At 32.6% G+C, this 21,051-nt stretch overlaps 2 protein-coding genes across 8 annotated transcripts in view; one reads left to right on the top strand and one right to left on the bottom strand.

Annotated features, from left to right (window-relative positions):
* The window catches only part of LOC106672296 (protein transport protein Sec16A), a 29,384-nt gene extending 16,987 nt beyond the window's left edge, over positions 1 to 12,397 (top strand). For 2 of the 6 annotated variants that reach the window (XM_024226201.1, XM_024226199.1), the window contains 8 exons: positions 90 to 256; positions 3,431 to 3,463; positions 4,134 to 4,298; positions 5,165 to 5,348; positions 5,410 to 5,541; positions 5,605 to 5,699; positions 10,582 to 10,668; positions 11,379 to 12,397. In XM_024226201.1, coding sequence (XP_024081969.1) covers positions 90 to 256; positions 3,431 to 3,463; positions 4,134 to 4,298; positions 5,165 to 5,348; positions 5,410 to 5,541; positions 5,605 to 5,699; positions 10,582 to 10,668; positions 11,379 to 11,432 — 917 coding nt within the window. In that variant the 3' untranslated portion in view covers positions 11,433 to 12,397. Of the gene's footprint in view, positions 1 to 89; positions 257 to 3,430; positions 3,464 to 4,133; positions 4,299 to 5,164; positions 5,349 to 5,409; positions 5,542 to 5,604; positions 5,700 to 8,618; positions 8,897 to 10,581; positions 10,669 to 11,378 lie in introns of those variants that run through there. The other 4 variants (XM_024226200.1, XM_024226202.1, XM_014403607.2 and 1 more) reach the window with 4 other exon arrangements.
* A 47-nt stretch (positions 12,398 to 12,444) lies between these two features.
* Positions 12,445 to 19,835, bottom strand: LOC106672325 (collagen alpha-1(I) chain-like). 2 transcript variants are annotated; one of them, XM_014403666.2, is made up of 4 exons: positions 19,471 to 19,835; positions 16,997 to 17,042; positions 16,849 to 16,877; positions 12,445 to 16,766 (listed from the first exon to the last, which is right to left on the bottom strand). In XM_014403666.2, the coding sequence occupies exons 2-4, from the start codon at positions 17,019 to 17,021 to the stop codon at positions 13,011 to 13,013; spliced, it is 3,810 nt and encodes a 1,269-aa protein (XP_014259152.1). In that variant the 5' UTR covers positions 17,022 to 17,042; positions 19,471 to 19,835; the 3' UTR covers positions 12,445 to 13,010. The 2 variants fall into 2 exon arrangements, with proteins under 2 accessions (XP_014259152.1, XP_014259151.1); XM_014403665.2 differs by lacking the exon at positions 19,471 to 19,835 and adding an exon at positions 17,307 to 17,451.
* Positions 19,836 to 21,051: the final 1,216 nt, after the last annotated feature.

A 21,051-nucleotide genomic window follows, 5' to 3' on the forward strand; every position in this document is an offset into this window, starting at 1 on the left:
TCCCAAATGCAGTTTATAATGAAACTCTTGATATGACATATTTTAAATTTAATTATAAATCTAATTGTTATTATTTTTTATTGTTTCAGGTTACCAAATGGAACAACCTCCTCCTGTAGAACCTCCTGTTGAGACAAATAATTATTGGGATAATTCTAATATAGCACATAATAATTCCAGTTATACCCCTATGCAACAGGAAAATAACTCAACTGCCAATAAATCATTCTTTAAATCCAGTGAAGAACAACTTAAGGTGTGTTCAACATTTTTATAGATACGTTGTAATAATTTTATTTAGTACAGCATTACTTTAAGGTGTAATTTTTGCCTTTTTAGTTTGCAATTGTGCACTAAAAAAGCACACTTACAATTTTAAAGTACATGAAAACTGTATCTGTTTGGTTTTGGTTAGAACAGGCATACGGAGTTACTCATTACTTGCCAAGTATTTTTTCCTTTATTTAAGAAACAGATCAATAATAGCTCACATATGTCTATTCAAATAAATCAAAAGTTCAAATTACTGTTTTTTAGTTAGAGAAAGTACAAAACTATGATGGGACCATAGTGAGGGGTTAGGGGCATCTGACTCATATTTGCCATGCTAGCTGTTCTGAGTTCAAATCGTACACATAGCCCATTGAATTTTAATTGGAAAAGTATTGTGAAGTGGTTTGACAGTTAAAGGTATTTGGACGCTAAGCTCTCCCGACAGGAATACTTTCCTTTGGCTCAATCCTGATGATATTTTTTCTCATATCAAGTTTCAACGATGTCTGATAATAAAACCAATTTTGTAAATACAAAAAGTACAATCGTACAGCAAAAATCTATCACCACAATATTTTGCATCTTGATTGTATAACCTTTTGAATGTATGTTGAATTGACACTGGGACTCTTACTTAATATTACCTTAAGGATACATATGGGAGTAACAGTGTAAGAACATCTTAAGCTTAATGAGGTGCTCTAAACAACAATGGAGATGCACAAATACTGGCCGTAGTGCACAGTTTGTAAAGAGACCTACTCCTAAAATCTATTCTAACCTACTGGGTCCATCTACACTCATGGGTTTTGATGTTACTGAAGCGCCATCTTCATTGAGGAATTTATGCACTTCTTACAAACTATAAAACACTAAATATTTTAAATCCAAATTGAAAGGGGTTGAAAATCAGAAATGATAATGAAAATACAGGGAGTGGAAAACAATGGGTGTGGGTCAAAATGCATTAGCAACCAAAATATATTGCATAAAAATAAATTGGTGTGTTTAGTTTAAAAAAAAAAAGTTCGTCTATTTATTGGAAAACAAATGATCTATTTAGTTAAGTAATTTTGATATCAAGCTATCATACTAGTTATATTACCGTACTTTTTATAGTTTTTATTAATTCTGCGAAGCTGTCAGAATTTCTCTATGTAAATTTATTTTAAGTTACAGCTTGCTGTATGACTTGTAACAGGAAGAATTATTAACTCTTTATCCACAGACATATGTAAATTATTGTTGATGTGTTCTATAGACTTATCCATGTTATAAAGTGAGATGGAGCTTAGGAAGTAGTTAGGTATTCTGTTTTCCTGTTTACTGCATTCTTGGTTTACAGAAAAACATTGCTGCAAAATGGTCAATCTCAACAACATTAACATGACAGTAAAAATGTGTGACAACAATTCATACCAAATATTCATAAATCAAATGTTTAGCGAGAATAAAAATTAACGTGTGACTCGAGCCTACAGCCCTTTGCTTTATTCTCGGCTGTGTTCTTCTTGGTCTATTTGAACAGAATAAGTTTTTACATTTTTAATTAAACTTGTGTTAAAAAAAGCCTAAGGGTTTTGGACTTTATGGTATTTAGAATTTTTTTTATAGTCGCTTCATCTTTTGAATGGCCTCAACTGAATGACAACAAATCTGAATTTATTTAGCATGCAATTTATTAAGAAAAAAGTATTAACAAATTATTCAGGTAATATTAAAATATAATTGTTGTTATAAGTGTTTTTTGATTTTTATTAGTAATTATTTATTTTAACATTTTAATTGTGGAAAATACTATCGGTGGAAAAAATAATCAAATGGGGAGAAATAATATAACAATAAAATCATTATGACCTGTTTATTTAAAATACATTACGGTATTCTCTGAACATATACTCTTATATTTATCAATCTTTAAAGACAAAATGAAACATACATTCTGCAGTCATTTTTATATCTCAAAACTGATTAGTTAAAATTTTATCAAATTGAACTATTTTTAATGTAATGGGCTATCCTTTAATGATCTGAACATTTTGCAGCTGAAATTTATTAAGTATTATTTTTCTTTATTAGATAGCCTTGATACACTAGTTTGATTAGAATTTCTCCCGTATTGGAAATAGCTATTTTGTTTTTGTTTAAACCTCATGGAATTCTTTGTGTTGTAAAAATGATTTAATACTTTATTAAGAAAACATTTCAGTGGTATTCAAATTAGATTTTTAATTAATTTGGAATATGTTTAACTTTTTTTGGGGCGTTTCGTAAATATTAATAATTTAATTAAATATTCATCATGATTGTAGGTCATTATTACTTGTCCATATTTGAAATTTATTGACATTCGCTTTTATTTAAAAAAAATTAAGTTTTGTAAGTTTCTCTTTAACTTTTAGAGATAAAAAGTTTATTAGTTTATATTTATTATTTATATTGTATCACCAACAAACATCAAAATTATATCTTTCTTTTTTAAACGAGGGTATTTCGACTACAAGGTTATATGAACCCTTGGGTTGTTCCCCCCCTATAATAAACTTCAATTAATGCTTTAAATTTAACTAAATTGTTAAATTTAATGTTTTAATAGAAGTTGTATGTGATGGTAGTGATATAATTGGAGATAAAACAATTTTATGTTTGTCCATCATTCTTCCATTTTTACCTATAAATGTTTGATTATCACACAAAAACATTATTACAAATACACAAGCTTTTATCCACAAATTAATTATAATAGACTTAAATGTTTTTATGTAGTAACAAAATTGTACAATACCTTTGTATTTTTTTGGATTTGTCTGTTAAAACTTTTTTTTTTGAATTGTGATTTTGCTAGACTTTAAACAGTAATCTTAATATTTGAAGGTTCGCATAAATGCATCCCGCCCCTGTAATGATTTTTGCCTTCCACAGTATTAAGAATGTTTGATGTATGTGTTAATTATTGCATTTATGTTAAGAATTTTGTACTTTGGCTTTTATACGTTTGCTCCCTAAATGTTTCCAGTTATTCATTTGCTCAGCTCTTCTAGCAAATTAGATGCTATTTTCTATCTACCAACATCTTACAGTTTCTCTCTTCGCTCAACTTGATAGATTTTTGTACATTCTTATTAATGGATGGTCACTTTTATTTCATGCTGCCTAGGATATAGCAGATGCTAAGCCTAGCAAAAAAGCTGTAAGTATCTCAGCCTTGTGTGGATCACGCTGCACTTGCTCGTGTATGAAACAACATGCTTCTCATATACGTCCATTTTCATATGCTCAACAGAAAGCCACCGACCAATTCCGTCCGAACTTTTGTAATACTGTGTTTTGTGATCAGTGCTCTTACAATATGAGGGACAACGTATCAAAGAATTCAATGTTGAAATTGTGCAATCACTTTCGAAAACCTAAAATAGTTTATGGAGGAACGTTTCCTATAGATTATCCAATAGATCCCATTGGGAAATTGGAAAGACAATTTACTTTTCCAATAGATTCACCAAATTTTGCGCTTTAGCTTTGTAGAATTGTACTTAGGTTACATAATTATAATTTTCATATAATAACCAAAATTTTGTTTCATATTTTGAATCCCAATTTACCTAATCTAATCCAAATTTTAGGTTTGTGGTTTGTACAAAAGGTAATGTTTAAAATAATTTTAATTTATAAAGTAGTCACTGACGGTAGCTTTATTTTAATATCAATGCATTCAACATTTGGCCTATGTATCAAAATTTTGGAGCTTTTATAACTTAAAAGTGTGCTGTTATTTATACAACACTCCATTCTATTATTTATGAAATTTTATTTTGTTGTTTGTATCTCAAAAATTACTTGCCTGGTTATGATTGTTATAGCTTAATGAAGTGGCCCCAACTTCAAAAAAGCCAGACGCTAAACAACCTGAAAATAAATCAGCTAAAAATGAAGAACAGAGGAGTGGTTGGTTTGGAGGAATTTGGGATAAACTGTCGATGCGACCTAAAAATCAGATGAGACTTCCTGATGACAGCAATCCATCGGTTAGTAGAATATCATCATAATTGATGAATAAATAGTGTAGAATAAATGTACTATTATGATGTTGGCCTTAACATACAACATACATTAGATACAACAAAATCTTCTGATCTAGTAAAAATCCAGCTATTTGACTTTACACTTTAACTGTTATAATATGTGGAACTTCATATTTTCTTCAAAATTCGTACAGTTTATAATTCCATACTGCTTTTTCGTAGCTAACCTATACTAACTTCAAGATGGATCCTTATATTATTCAGTTAGGCAATTTGCAATATTTTTGGGATATTGCTATTCTTTATTTTTGTTTGTTATCAAATATTTTGGTCTTCGCCAATTTTGACATTAACAGATTAGTATGAAAGACCAAAACAGCAAGATAAGGCAAGTTCATAAGGAATAGAAACAACCAATCTCAAGAAGAAATTTTAGGCGAAATAATTTTTTATTTGATGACTTACATTGTTTTGCTCATTTGAATACCTGTTTGCTTTTTTAAAATGTTTATATTCATTGAGTAACAATAATTAAATTAAAGGTATTGAAAAATATTAGAAATCTGTGGTAATATTTTTATTTTTTGGCTATGGCCTATCTTCATCTGCTCAAATGGACTAACTTAGCACTTTCACAAAATCAACGGATTGGAAACAAAACAAATTTATTGGAAGGAATCTCAATTGGTTTGTAGGGCGCTAAGCAGGAATAGTCCATTTGGGTTGCTGAAGTTGGGCCAATATCACAAAACATCCAACAAATAAAGTCATCACGGATTTCTTGGATTTTTTAATACCCCCCCCCCCACAATAATCACAATTAATACAACAAACAGTAATTGAAATGCATTTATTGTAATTTTATCTAGATTGTTTGGGATCAAGAAAAGAAACGATGGGTCAACCTCGATGGAGATGAAGAAGGGGCAAGTACTGTGAAACCACCTCCAAGAGCTGCTGAAATGATGAATCAATCTATGATGAGCAATTCTGCCACACCAGCCGGACAACCTGCACCAGGACCCAATAAATATAAATTGCAGAAAGGAAAACGTAAGAGTCTTTTAATTTTGCGAAATAATCCTTTTATTTTACACGTTTTTCTGTCGGACAGTGATGAAATCAAACTATGTTGATATGATGGGTGGGACAAAAGATAAGGATGGCCCTTCATCCCTGGGAAGTCTTCCCCCTTCAATGGTAACTGCTGCACCAGTTAAAAACAATTTTTTCATCCCTTCGCCAGGTATTGATTGAACTTTAATGTAGCATGGGTTGTAACTTTTTTTGTAATTAAATTGAATTTTAGTCGAAGGAAATCAGAATGCACCAATTGATTTTATAACCACAACAACAATGAATCCTACTTTACCAGAGGCACTACCAGAATCAAACAAACAACAGGTATGTTAAGCCCCTAGATTAAGATTGAAATCCTAGCTTTGTATTCAGTCTGTAGAAGCCTTATTATATTATTTATAGTATATCCTTTTTGAAATCAAAAAGTTAAACATTGAGAGAAGGTTAAAAGAAAAATATGCTTTGTTATTACATTTCTCTGCCACAAGTTTGGTATTAATAAGGTTTTTCTGATGGTTATACACATAAAACTTTATTTTCATTGTTGTTTCATATAAAAAGATACACAAAATTTATTCATTTATAAACATTAATGAAGTTTAACACCTTTGTACCATTTGGCCATTTGTTTGAAGAAAAAATTTCATTAACACATTCACTGAGGTTAATTGATTCCAGTTTTTCTGCATGCATTAGAAAACTAATTTTTTTACCTGCACTTTTTTAATTTTTAAATTTTTTTTTCACTGTAAATTACAATGGTAATGGTGATATGGTGAGGAAGATGCTATTTTATGATTATTTTAAGATATATACAAACAAAACCCAAAACAAAATTAAATTTTCATTGAGGAAACTTTTCCACTAAAATCACTCGAATGTGGGTTTTTGAAATGTAAATGCAACCTGCAAGTCTATTTTGCTTAGGTAACCCCGCTTATAAATAATTATACTTGTGTATATCAGAAAAGTAGTGCCCCCTGCTTGGAAAGTGGTCATCATCAGTGAATGTGTTAATGGGATGTGTTGCTTAAAACATTTAATTCAATGCAGTGTTTTTTATAGCTTTTTTCCTTAAAATTCTGCATGTTGTAGTTTAAATATTGAAATCCGAAGTTACTACATCGACATATTAGATAATGACACTAATTCATTTGGACAATTTTAACAGATTTTGCTCCATTGGTTATTCTTTGGAACATTTTTTTTGCTTGGTATCTAAGCAATTTTTCCCATAGAATTATGAATTTTTTATTTTAGTTAATCTTGTGTTTGATTGAAATAATAGTTACACTTGCTTAGTAGAAGTTTAAACTGTTAAAACCCTTCTGAAATAGCTCTAATAAAATCTGAATCACGCATTTTTTTCTAAAACATGGTATTAGAAACTTGCTGTTTTTGAACTTCAAGTTTCAAATTCCCCTTTCAAAAATTAACTATTGGTAATGAAGCCCCAGTTCAACTATCAATCAAATTGGCACACAATAATATCCTTTATAACAAAGTTAATGGTATAATAAAAATTGATACAATAATAATACCCCTCACACATACACAGAACATTACATGGACGTATCACTTTTTAATACTTTGGTAGTTTGGTATATAGAACTATTTACAAGTGAACTCAAATCATTTAATTTTTAATAGCGTTAATAATCCGTGTAGATTAATATTTCAAATTGTGATACAAAATTTTATGACAATTTGGTTTTTTATCTTCTGTAAGAGGAGTTCACACCCTAACAAGAGAAATGTGTTAGGGATAAAATTACATTGATCTGTAATTTTTCTGCAGTTTAAGGCCTAGACAGACAGAAAGCGATCTGTCAGGGGGAAGCGATCCAGTGGTTTGCGATGTGTGGCCGTCATGTGGAACACGATAGAATATACAATACATTTTCACAGCACTATTTTGTTTTTCTTTTCAGTTGTTTTTGAGTATGAGTTCAGACGAAGAGTCACTTGCTGTTAGTGTTGAGAAATGTAAAGGAAAGGTTATGCATAGGTTTTTTTCAGTTAAAAAAAAGCCACCTTTCAAAATATAAATGCATTTTATTTTCAATCCAAAACAATGTTCTTCATTTTCTATAATGTAATGCCAACATTCTGGCATCAGAAAATATCTCCTTTTTATGGATACCTGTTGGCTTAGACGATAAGGAATTTGTAAGTCCATTTCAGAGTGATTTCGTCAAAAATTCCCTACCTATTAGTGATTATCTAGGGCTTCTTCGCTTTTTAATCTCGTTCGGTATTCCACAACGATGTTAGTTTTTGATTCGTCTCTCTTCATTATAACGAACAATTGTAGACTCATATATTCAGTCACTATTTTATCATTGTAAATTTCATATAAATTTTGAAAGGTGCTCAGTAGGAAAAAGGAACTGCTCAGTAGTAGTACAGTTCTCAAGTATGTGGATGCTTTGAGTTTGGTTACTTCATGAATATTTGTGTACTTTGAATCGGACAAGGAAACTGACAATTAGTCAAACAAGGAGAGCACAGAATATTGTTGCTCGGCGAACAACCCATCACCCATCCCCATTACTCGGTAAACCTTTGCTCGGCATTCGGCGAATCCTGCATGTCGAAGCCACCCTGTGATCAAACTCATATAGCATGCAATGCCTCAAATGAATTTTACCTGCCTCCATGTAGTACACGCCGCTGTTTATTCTTGACTTACTCTTCGGATCAACTTTTCTTACATTCTTTTTCAGTAGGGCTTTTCCTATCCTAGAGGTAAATGGGATAGCAGGTACTAATGAATCGCCTCTCTAGGTAGAAAGAAAGTCGAGATTTGATTAAAAAAATTAATTATATGCACACCCAATACTTAATTACTTAAATACTTTTAATTACCTATTCTGAATGATTGTGTAGCATTCTGGATTTGGTACAACCTCATAGCTTGTCATTGCGACAAAATCAAGCAATATATTATGTAGTACAACTAGATAACCAGACATCTCGTTTCCTGCTGCAACGAATTGCTTTCTTTCTGGCTGGGCCTTTAGTGTACGTTCACAATTACAAAGTTAGGAATGGTGTTCAAAAAACTAAATCTACAAATGATTTTAGAACTAATAATAAATAAATATTGGAATATTGTTTGTATTTGCAAAGGACAATCGGTATAAATTATCGGGTTGTTGCAACAGTAATAATATTGTACTTTGCCATTTACTTTGTAATTATTTTGAATATATTTATAATGTATGGTTTTCTGTCATGTAGGTGCAATGAATAAAATGTTAACGAGAAGATTCTATATTAAAAACTTCTAATACTGAGCATTCGGAGATTTCTCGAAATTAATATAAAAAATTTAACATTTGGTTGGAATTTATGAGGATTGTATTAGAGAGATATGTAGTTCTTTGATACTGGTAACTATTGTATTATGTTGCAATTTTTATAGTTCTGATATGGTGTGCATGGTCGATTTGTCACGGCTTTGTAAACACCCGTCAATGAATTGTTAGCTATTTAATTAATAAATGCACAGAAATGAATCCCTAAGGAATATTTTTAATCACCTTGAATAATTCTGCATCCTCGAGGTAAAACTGGTTAAGTAAAAGATACACATTTTTAGGAATGTGATCTTTGTTGATGTTTAGACATGTGGTACAAAGGTACAAATCCAATTTACTTAGTAATAAATTTTTTTTTTCGTATGCCCCATTTAAAAAAAAAAAAAAAAATTGATAAAATAATGATGAAAGGATTGTGGGTAAAAGACATTTATATGCACTATTTTTTAAATTATTTAAAAAGTGGGAAACATTTTTGTCAATTAACTAATTTAACAGAACCAATAAACAACAAGACTTCATAAATAAACTGCAGAGAAAAAAAACTTCATGCAGAACACAATGAAATAACAAATTGATGCTTTTACAAATTGATTAATATTTTATAGGTCCTCCTTTATGTGCTATCACTTTAGAAAGTCTATTTTTCATTGACAAAACTTTTTTTTAAAAGTTTGTAGTGTTATATTAAGCCATTCCAAAATCAGTGTTTCCCTAATCTGTTGATAGTCCTGTTTTTTTAACTTTTAGGCCTAGCTCATCTCATAAATGCTTGATCTCATTTAAATTTGGAGATTGGAGAGGTATTTTTGCAGGGTGCACTATACAGCAGCCATTCTCAGGTTTTTGCCACCATATGTTCTGGATCATTATCCTGTTGGAAGAAAACTTTTTTTTCTATATTTAATTCATTACCATGCTTAACTGTTAACAAAATATTTTTCAATTTCAATGCTGCATTATGTTTTCACAACACTTCCGCTGCCATCTGATCTGTATAATGGATCCTGGGGCATACATCATCACAAACCCTGTGGGTGCAATTTGCCAAAAAATACTTACTATACCAGATTTGTTTTGGGAATGTCCTCTTTACAACAAAAATAAGTTCAGTGGAGAGTTGGTTTCTCGGGACCGAAGTCACGATAGCTCAAGTGGTTGAGCAGCAGGGTAGTAATCTGTATATCATGAGAATGAGTTTCACTCGTAACATTAAGTTTTCATCTGAACCTTACTTTACATAAAAATAGTTAATTAATTACAAATAAAAATATACTAAGGCGGTTAAAAAAATGTAAATTTATTCACAGCCAGTCAGATCTAAAGACTTACTAGAATATGCTCTTATCACATTCAACCAAAATTTGACTTATCCAGTTTTTCCCTGAAAGTGCAGAACTATGTAATTTATTTAATTCTTCAGTTGAAAAACAGAATAATGAATTTTATTTCATTTTTTTGCTAATCAAATAAGTTTTGATGTGCATATACTAGGTGGGTAATGTAACATCTACAGTATTTATGTAATTTTGATATTGGTTAAAATCACTTGTACTTGCATGATAGATATATGCAAAGTTGAACTATTTTCATGTTCATTTGAAATCATAGATCACATTTCAAACATTGCACAGAAAGCAATAGCCAGAATGAGTGATAATTTTATTGATGCTTAGTCTTTTCCAACAACCCGATAATTCTAAAATATTAAGAAAATAAGGAAGATATGTACAAAAGACTTGCAGTTTTATTACAGCATACTTTAAAATTACCTCTTTTGTACATATCCGATTGATTTTCCCCCCTAAATATTAGTAATAAGAAGCATAAGCCAAGAGTGGTGTGGTGTGGTATAGTGTTGCTTGTGTGTGCATGCGCTTTAGCTCTCACGGTGCAGTTCAATGAGCTCATTATCTCGGGAAGTACAGTATTACATGTCTCCATCATCAGTTCACCCCAACAGACCTGCTGTGAGTATACTCATAAAAGTATTAATCCATTCATTTGTTTATATGTAAAATTCATATTTTAGAATTTTATTTCTAGTTGTTGGTATGCATATGTGATATCTAATTAATATTATGGATTTTGCCATAAAAATTACATCTATTTATTTATAGAAATTGTCCAAATATATCTTTCTTTTCTTTTTTTCTTTAAACCTAGTTGTTACGATTAGTTAATATATTTTTTAATTGATTTTGAATCAATTAATAATTAATAATTGTTAACTTAGTCCATGGATTATTGTAATAAATAACAAAATGAACACAATTTGAGAATAAAAAATGATGGTTGAATTTTTCTTTTAATAGTTTTAATTTTTTTTACATCTTTATGATAATCCAATGGTAATTGGTAGCACTTGAAAAATTATTTTATTCATTAATTTTAATTTGTACTTACTTTAACTTTTAAAGCAAACTGGTTATGAATATAAATATTTATTAATCTCAAATGCATGTAATAATATTTTTCTGTTGTCAATTATCAATTACATGATTCGATGAGCATTTGCATGTTCACAAGATATGCGTAAAGCACCTGGGCACAACTGCATTATTCATTTCCGCACAAATTTGTATAACAATAAAATAAGGAATAACATGTGATTTTAATAAAAATATTATCTAGTAATAGTATTTAGTATTTACAATTGCATGGATTTTTGTTATTTCAGGTTCATCAACCAATGGCACCGATGATGTATAACACACCAAGATTCCCATCGTAATCTGGATTTGTTTTTACAATATATATATATTTAATCTAATATAATATTTAGGCTGTTTTTATTGCAGTTTTTGTAAACAATCATAAAACATGTAATATGTGTTGTAAATACCACTTCTTTCCTAGATTTAGTTATTTTTTATAAATAATTAGATCATTGTAATAATAAAGACGTGATGACTGTTTTTCATTATTGGTAGTTGTTTTGGGAATACAGTCAGAATTTTCAGTTTTTACTTAATATATATTTATTGGTCGAAGTTTCAAAGTTTTACTTCCTTTTTGAAGGTCGAATCTCTACAAACAATGATTAAATTATACACATTTTACTTACATTAAAAATATAAGTGTCGTGAGACCTGCCATTTTTGTTCTTTTTTATCCTACCATAGTTTTTAAATAAAAATATATACATTAATTCCAGTTATTTTTACCATTTATTTTGGTTCTAATATGATTAAACGAAAAACTTCCGTAACATCAGCAAATAAATAAATATTTATATATTGAGTGAAAACTGGAAGTTCCGAGACTGCATTCCCAAAACAACCACCGATCATTGTAATAGTAAATAATTATTGGTTCAAGGTGTATATGCTAGGGATATTGTTTTATCGTTTTATTTTTAGCATGTTATTATAGTGGGATAGCATTGTACACATTTTGTTAATGTTTTGTTTTAATTTCTAAGATGTTTTTCATAATTAAATATAGTCTGAAAGTTACAGTCAATGCTGGTTGTGAGTTTAGGAATTTTGTTCTCTAAGGTTAATTAAGGAATGCGCGAAAGCTTGTATTAAAGTATGTTATAGTATCTCAAATGTGTCTACTGTGAATTTTAATTTATGTGCAAATGTATTTGATATTCAAATTATATTTTCTGAAGAGGTCTTCTTCATAGAAGAATCATATTATAAAATTATTTAAATCAATGAAATATACTATGTCAAATTGTTATTATATAAAGATATAAATTATAATAATACAAAACAAATATATACAGTTTTAAATGTTGTTTTATTTCCAATATTTTCAAATATCCCAAAATAATTTTTTATAACATTCACTGGAGGGATATTTCTTATGTAGTTAATTTTTGTTGCTTATTTATTAAGCAACAACCTGTGATTTGTTATTATAAATAAGTAAATAAAAGCTGTTGTAACAACTAATAATAACAAATCACTTCTATTCCAACAAGGAGGAATAAATAAAGTGTACTCAACCAAGTGTTTCCAATTAATTTAACAATTACAATAAAATTTATTGAACATATGTAGAAAATGTATTTTTCATGTCAAATGAAGAACAATATTTAACACTTTTATATGAATTCTAAGTTATTTGAATGACTGACAATTTAAAACAATAAAACTATCATAAAATCGACTGTGAATTGTTTAATGCAATTTGACATTTTTTTCAAATTAGGATTTTAAAAATAAGTTGTTATGTTTGAGTGTAGAATAAAACTTCATTACAAATTATTCATTTGAATAATTATTTAAAAAGGAACACAATTATTAGCAGACTATTTTGTAATATATGTTTTCTTAAAACAGGATAAATTGAAAAATTGCTAACTTCCATAGCGATAAGGTGGAAGGTATCCATTATTAGGTTTTGGACCAGGTCGTCCACTTTGAAGAGATGCTGGCCTATAGCCTGAGCTATCGGGTGTTCCTGATGGATATGAACCAAAAGGACCAAGAGATCCTTGTTGATCTTGTGAAACAGAAATTTGCTCTCCTGGCCTTTTTGTATCTAATGAAGACAGATGTTGAGATTCTATGTAGCCAGTAGAAGTGCTTGGTTTCGGTGGTTTAAATGCCCCTTGAGGACTGGATAGATCGGATAGTGCAGGTACCTGAGATTCAACGTAAGAGCCAGTAGATGGATTAAATGCACTAGGTGTTTGGGGTTCTGTAAAGGGCTGGAATGATGTAGATGGTTCTTGAGGGACTGCAGATGATTCAAATGATCCACTTGGCATTTGAGGTAGTGGTGTTGAGCCAAAGGATTCTGTTTGTCCTTGCGGCCCAGTTGGTTTTTGTGGGCCTACTGGGGGCTGAAAAGAAGTAGATGGCCCAAATGGTCCATTTGATTGTCCTAAAGGTGCATTTGGGCCATTGGGACCAGTAAATGACTGAAATGATGTAGTTGGTCCTCCTTGTGGGCCTTCAGAGGGCTTATTTGAAGGCTGTAATTGTGTATTTGAACCAAATGATGCACCAGGCTCTACTGGCCCATTTGATTGTCCTACAGGTGCATTATAGCTGTAAGGGCCTGTAGAGGGCTGAAATGGTCCACTTGGCCCTTGAAGTAGTGGTGTTGAGCCAAACAATTTTGTTTGACCTCGGAGCCCAGTTGGTTCTTGTGGGCCTTCTGTGGGTTGAAATAATGTAGCCGGCCTAAAGGGCCTATTTGATTGTCCTAAGGATGCATTCGGGTCAAATGATGCATCAGGCCTTACAGGCCCATTTGATTGCCCTAATGGTGCATTCTGGCCATTGGGACCTGTCAATAACTGAACTGATGTTGGTCCTTGTGGGCCTGCAGAGGGCTCATTTGATGGCTGTAATTGTGCATTTGGGCCAAATGTTGTACCAGGCCCTGCTGGCCCATTTCGTTGTCCTAATGGTGTGTCTGGCTCAAACGATGCAGTAGGCCCTGTTGGCCCATATGATTGCCCTAAAGGTGCATTATAGTGATATGGGCCAGTAGAGGTTTGAAATGGTATAGATGGTTTTTGGGAGACTTCAGTTGATTCAAATGATCCCCCAGGCCCATAGGGAGTTTCTGTTGAACTAAAGTATGCTGTAGGATCTTGGGCCCCACTAGAGGATTGTTGCGGCGCAGGTGGCCCAAATGGTACATTAGATTGTGCTAAAGGAGCATTTGGACCAAATGATGGTGCAGGCCCTGCGGGCCCATATGATTGTTCTAACGGTGCATTCCCGTCATTGGGGCCTGCAGAAGGTTGAAATGAGGTAGACGGTTCTTGATGGACTACAGATGATCCAAATGAACCCGCAGACCTGTGGGGTGTTTCTGCTGAGCCAAAGGATGCTGTAGATCCTTGGGCTCCACTAGAGGATTCATGGCCAAATGGCCCCAAATGGTTTGATGGTGATAAAGGAGCATTCGGACCAAATGATGAAGCAGGCTCTACTGGCCCATTTGATTGCCCTAAAGGTGCATTATAGCTGTAGGGGCCTGTAGAGGGTTGAAATGGTGTAGATGGTTTTTGAGGGATTGCAGAAGATTCAAATGATCCACTTGGTCCTTGGGGTCTTGGGGCTGAGCTAAACGATTCAGTAAGACCTACGGGCCCAGTTGGTCCTTGTGGGCCTGCAAAGGGCTGGAGTGATGTAGAGGGTCCAGATGATGCAGTAGGCCCTAATGGTCCGTTTGGTTGCCCTATTGGTACGTTATAGCTGTAGGGGCCAGTAGAGGGCTGATATAGTGTAGATGGTTTTTGAGGAACAGCAGATGATTCAAACGGGACCCCCGGCCTGTGGGGTGTTGCTTTTAAACCAAAAGGACCTCGTGGCCCACTAGAGGATTCATTGGATCCAAACGGTACTAATGATCCATTTGATTGCTCTAAAGATGGGTTTGGCTCAAAGGATCCAGTAGGTCCTAGTGGTCCGTTTGATTGCCCGGCTGGTTCATTCTGGCTGTAGGGGCCTGTAGAGGGGTAAAATGTCGTAGCTGGTCTTTGAGGGACTGTGGATGATTCAAACGATCCTCCTGGTCCGGGGAATGATGCGGTTGATCCAAATATGACAGTGGGTCCTCGGGGGCCTGTAGAGGGTTGTAATGAGGTAGATGGTCCTTGAGGGACTGCAGATAATTCAAATGATCCACTTGGCCCTTGGGATATTGGTGTTGGGCCAAATGATTCTGTAGGACCTAGGGTTCCAGTTGGTCCGTGGGGGCCTGCAAAGGGTTGAAATGATGTAGACGGCACAAATGATGCAGTAGGCCCTGATGGTCCATTTGTTTGTCCTAAAGGAACATTATGGCCAAATAACGCAATACTAGGCCCACCTAATGGTGCATTCTGGCCGTTGGTGCCTATAGAAGGCTGAAGTGATGTGGGCGGTTCTCGAGGGACTGCAGATGATTCAAGCGATAACTTAGATCCATCCAAGTTTGCATTTGTTCCTTGTAATACTTGTAAGCCTCCGATATTTTCTGGCGGACTTACTCCTGGAAAACTTTGGAAATTTCCTTCAGTTAGTTGGCTCCCCATTATGGTATAATCATAAATTTTTTCATTGAGGTAAAAGAAATTGGGTGCATTGTTACAATTGAATTGATTCCACCAAACACAAACAAAATATTCTTGACTAAATACTGTTCCATTAGGGCATAGAAAATCGTATGATGTGTTATTTGTACAAATATGGAACAGTTGACATCGAGCTTCTACATCGGCGTAATATCCTGGCCATTGCTGTTCCTCGCACCTGAAAGATGTTTGTGGAATGTCTGAAAATATTGGATAGTCGATACCAGGCTCTCCTGGTATGGCTGAATAATCTCCTCCTTCGTAGCTTCCATCATCCGAGTCACCTCCGCCACCGTAACTTAATCCTAAATCACTAGTATCATGATGATGAGTCTGTCCAGCATTAAAAGTAGTAAAACTTAATCCTTCTTGCAGATGTGTTGGAAATGAAGTAGGGCCTGTTGGGAACGAAGGTACGGTCGTTCCATATTGTCCAGTAGGTAACAAACTAGATTCTGTGCTTCCAGTTTGATCAGAAGTAGTCAAACCATGGTTTTGGGTTCCAGGGTGACCAGCCGAATATGTATTTTGAATTTGATTCCCATTGAATCTATTTGAATCTTCTTGACTACCAGGTAAAGGTGATGGTTGTGCACCTTGTGCTTTACTTCCTGGTGGGTTAAGCGAATCTACAGTTTGGTAATATCCTTGAGGCCGAGGCTCTTCAGAAGGTACAGTCGACAATGGATGTCCTGAAAACCCAGAGGAAGTTGTTTGAGATAGCGAATTTTCTGAACGAATCGGGTAGGATCCCGGTGATTCTGAAGGTTCTGGACCTGTCAGGTGTCTTGAATCTTCTCGAAAGCCACTTTGAAAAGAGGACTGTTTTTCAGAATGGTAATCCCCATTTCCAAGCGTTTGCCCGGGCAGATGTGCTCCGGGAAAGCCGTCTACTGAGTTCTGAGCTTTTCCGAGTTCGTCAACCCCATCCGGACTCTTAGTTGTAGCCGGTTGAAAACCCGATGGCACCGGTAACGTAGCGACTGTCCCCTCATTTATCGGATCGTTTGGCCTGTTGTAAAAGTATCCTGCTTGACCCTGTGGATTAGGCTCTTAATAATTGTTAATTATTCATGTTTAGCGAAATTGATAGATATTTATAATTTTTTTTAAAACAAACCTGGACAATGTGGATAGTTCCTAGAATACCTGAAACCATATATAAGATTCATGGGTGTTAAAATTCTTAATATAATTTCATTACAAATAGTAACAAATGGTAATAATGATCGTAATTGGGGGTCTTATTATGGAAAAACTAAACTTACAAAGGAACACTGGAACTCGTTCCATATCCACTTAAAATATCTGCACCTGAAACAAATTTATTTGCTTTTTAATGTAGTGATCGATTAATGATTATAATTTCCTTTCTCTGCAGACTATTTTTATCGGTGGTTGAAGATGCTTGAAGATTAAAAAATCTGATGGTTACTTTTCTTTCGAAAGTTAACTGAAGAATCAACTTGTACAAATATAACTTTAAAGTTCAGAAGCTGCTAAAAAAATGCATGACGTCGATCAAACTATGTACAGATCGGTTTATAATTATTTTAAATTAAAATACGTCAAACTTACATAAATTCAAATCAAGTTTTTCAAAAGTTCTTAAGCCTGAAATAGGGGACCTCGGTGGCCGTGTAGCTAGAAGGCGAGACAAAAGTTTGATATCTTCCTTTTTCTTTCTTAATGTTGTAATACTGTAGCGATATAATAAAATAGAATCATTTATTCTTGTATTATTCTGTAAATAAAAGAATAATATACTGTAAAAAATAAAAGTATAATAATACCGTATAATACCGTAAAAAAAGAAAACAGTTCCTTCATCAAGCTTTCGACGAATGTATGTATCCTCTTCATCAGAACTTAGAAACTATTGTTAGTAATTCACAAGGTTAAAAAATATGAACACCTACTTACAATAATGGAACTAGTAAAAAACAGAGTGAATTTCAAATTTATAGTGGAAATCTATGACCCGTCCATTATATATCAGAATTGTCAAATTCCCAACAACACAAACCCAACAAACAATTTCAATAAATAACTCTGTCAATATATTTGCATTTCCAAATTCAGAAATCAAAAGAGAAAAACTATTTTTCGTTAAAAAAAAAGCTATAATGCTCTATGCAATTAGATACAACGCACTGTACGCTGTCTCGTAAAATAACTTTCAAAATTTCATAAAATTTGCTTATTATTTAGGAATCATTATCTGGATAAAAATTTGTTTAAATATCAATTGTTTTAAATACAAACTGAGGCTTGGGCCGTACTATGTTGATTTCTGATCAATAACTGGAATAGGCAAATTAATTATGATCAGGATCGATATTTGACCTTGTACTGAAATGGTATAAAACGCAATAAACTAATTTTTGTGACTTTTTGTCATATATAAGTAATTAAAATTAAATTAAGTTAATCAATAAATTTTGTTTGGTTTTTGTTACTGATATGGTTGAAATTAGGCCTATACTATATCAAATATGCTTAAATTTTTACAGCTTATTACGATGATAAACAAATAAATTAAAACAGAACTTTGGTCCAACAAAATATAACAAATTTTATTTTGGATTTTTTAAACAAAAGTACTAGCGATCTGTTTGAAAAAATACGTATTTTTTAATTAAGTATTTTTGACCATAAAATTCATTTTTTTACACAATTGAAAATAAAAATAAAAATTTACGTATTAACAAATCAGGCGAAGATTCAAAGAAGAGTCTACTTTTTTTTCAATGTGTTTAGATATACAATGAAAGAAATTGAACTTAAAATCAAACTATGACTCAACAAAATATATATAAATTTTATTTTGGATTTTTTAATAAAGTACTAGCGATCTGTTTAAAAAAATAAATATTTTTTTAATCAAGCATTTTTAACTATAAAACGATAGAATATGTAGTAACTATAAAAATTAACTTTTTACACAATTGAAAATAAAAATAAAAATTTAAGGATTAACAAAACAGGTGAAGATCCAAAGAAATACCGACTTTTTTTGGAATGTGTGTAGATATACAATGAAAGAAATTGAAGTTAAAATCAAACTTTGACCCAACAAAAAACGCAAATTTTGTTTTGGATTTTTTAATCTGCAGTAATAGCAATCTTTTTGTTTTTAAAAAGCCTTAAAAACTAGATTTTTCAATGAAAAATTGCTTTAGTGTTTTTAAACAATAAATTCTCAAATAAAAACTAAATCTTTGTAGCAGAATTGAAAATAAAAATAAAAATTAGGCAAACAATATTGGACTGTTTTTAGTTATACAATGATGAAAGAAATTGAAATTAAAATTAAACAAACTTTGGTCCAACAAAAAACGTAAAATTTGTTTTTGATTTTTTAATATGAAGTAATAGCGATTTGTTTTTTAAAAGGTATTTTTCAGTAACTATAAAACCGTAAAATGTGTAGACTTTGCCATGTAAAATTGCTTTAGTGTTTTATTAATAAATTCTAATTGTTTTATTTTTTTGTAAAATTGAAAATAAAAAATAAGCAAACAGGTGAAGATCCAAAGAAATATCTACTTTTTTTGGAATCTGTTAAGATAACAGTGATAAAACAAATTAAACTAAACTGTACTTGCCGATTTATTTTATTTATTAATTTTTGTAGTAAAAATTGAAGTCTAGTAATTTAATAGAGTGTATTCTTATGACGCAGCACTAAAACACGTCGCACTTTTATTAATGTAAAGTTCCAGGCTTAAGACTTTATTACCTTCAAAAATTGTCTCCTTTTGTTGTTGGCTATTTTTATTTTTTGTAATTTAATGTTTAAGATGAAGAAAAGGCTAATGGGTGATAAGGGAAAGAGGGTGAGAGAGGGTAAGGTAGCACATGATAACGAGTGAGGTGCACTGACTAACTCGAAGTACCCTCGAACGAGTATATATACCAAGCCGAAGGGTGAATTCCCCACTATGACGAGACAGTTAACTTTCACTACTCGTCTCCTATCACGACTTATTTCTTCTTTTACTTAATATTTCTTTACTAGTTCCGACACGGGAGGATAATGTAATCTCACTCGTATCACAAAGCTGCCGTCGACATGATTCGCTTTTCGGTCCTGAGACAACGAATTCATTAATCCTCACTCTCCTCACTCGCCGTACAACGATGAAAACATTTCGAGCTTTCGGTCGATAATGTTGGAGGTGGAATTTTGGAATTAGACTTCACACGGCGGGCCGTGAGAACCACATACTCCGAAATCGTCCATACTGCTCACTGAAATTAAGCTCCTGGGTTATCATATACAGATACGACATTTTAGCCCCCAAAGCGTGCACTTTTCAACCTAAACACGTTCTTCATCACCATATGCAGAAACTAAACCGCTAATTGGATTGGGAGTAGACGGGGTAGTAATAAATACACCGCCTATGGTCATCTCACAATATATTCATACCAATAAATACATTCTCACAATACATTTAATACAAAAGATGTAAAAATATACTGTATACAGAAGAGCAACCTCGTTTCTTACACAAATCGGGAATGCAAAGAATCCCTGCAATATTCATGTGCGAGTCTGATATCTGGTGGCGTTCTAACACGCTCTCTATATAAAACGTCAAGGGATGACAATTTAGGTGGGACACATACGCGAGCTTTGGCCCGAAAAGAAGTGTCCTTGAGTGGTATGACTATGGCTCATTGCAAATTGTATGAGAACGACTCTTATGCGCTTCAGATTTTCCAGTCAGTAGACCATGCTCTGATACGTAAGAGCTACTCTGCGGTATATCTTAATAATGTTGTATTATTTTGGTTTATCCTTCAGAACATTGCTTAAAAATAATAATTTATTATATTCTAAGAAGGATTTGTAAGAAAAAATATAAATGTAAATTATAACTCAAATTACCGTGATTTTTTTTTTTTTTGAGGTCTGCAAGGTGATGAATCTGTAACTTGGCTATTTTTGGTCCTATTAGCATTACGGTTCAACTACTAAATAGTTATCTTACAGCATTCGGTAGTTGGATAGAAGGACTGAGAATCGCACATACCAACTACTGACTAAAATAACAGTTTCCAGGATGTATGACTTTTTTTATGGTTTCTTGATCATCCACTGAAGATAGAGAAATACAGAAAAGCAATACTTATTGTATTCAGTAGTTGGTATAAGAATCCATGAGAACCTATAATAAGGACAGACATACTGAGATTCGCACAGGCCAACCACCGAAAAAAACAATACCAATATCCCACGTTTCAGTCACCACATGACCGATGGGTAGGTTCTTTTTTTATGATGGAATGGTTATTTTTATACTGAATATACCGA

This window comes from Cimex lectularius, unplaced genomic scaffold, assembly GCF_000648675.2.
Source record: "Cimex lectularius strain Harlan isolate CLEC.00 unplaced genomic scaffold, Clec_2.1 scaffold64, whole genome shotgun sequence".
NCBI classification, from domain to species: domain Eukaryota; kingdom Metazoa; phylum Arthropoda; class Insecta; order Hemiptera; family Cimicidae; genus Cimex; species Cimex lectularius.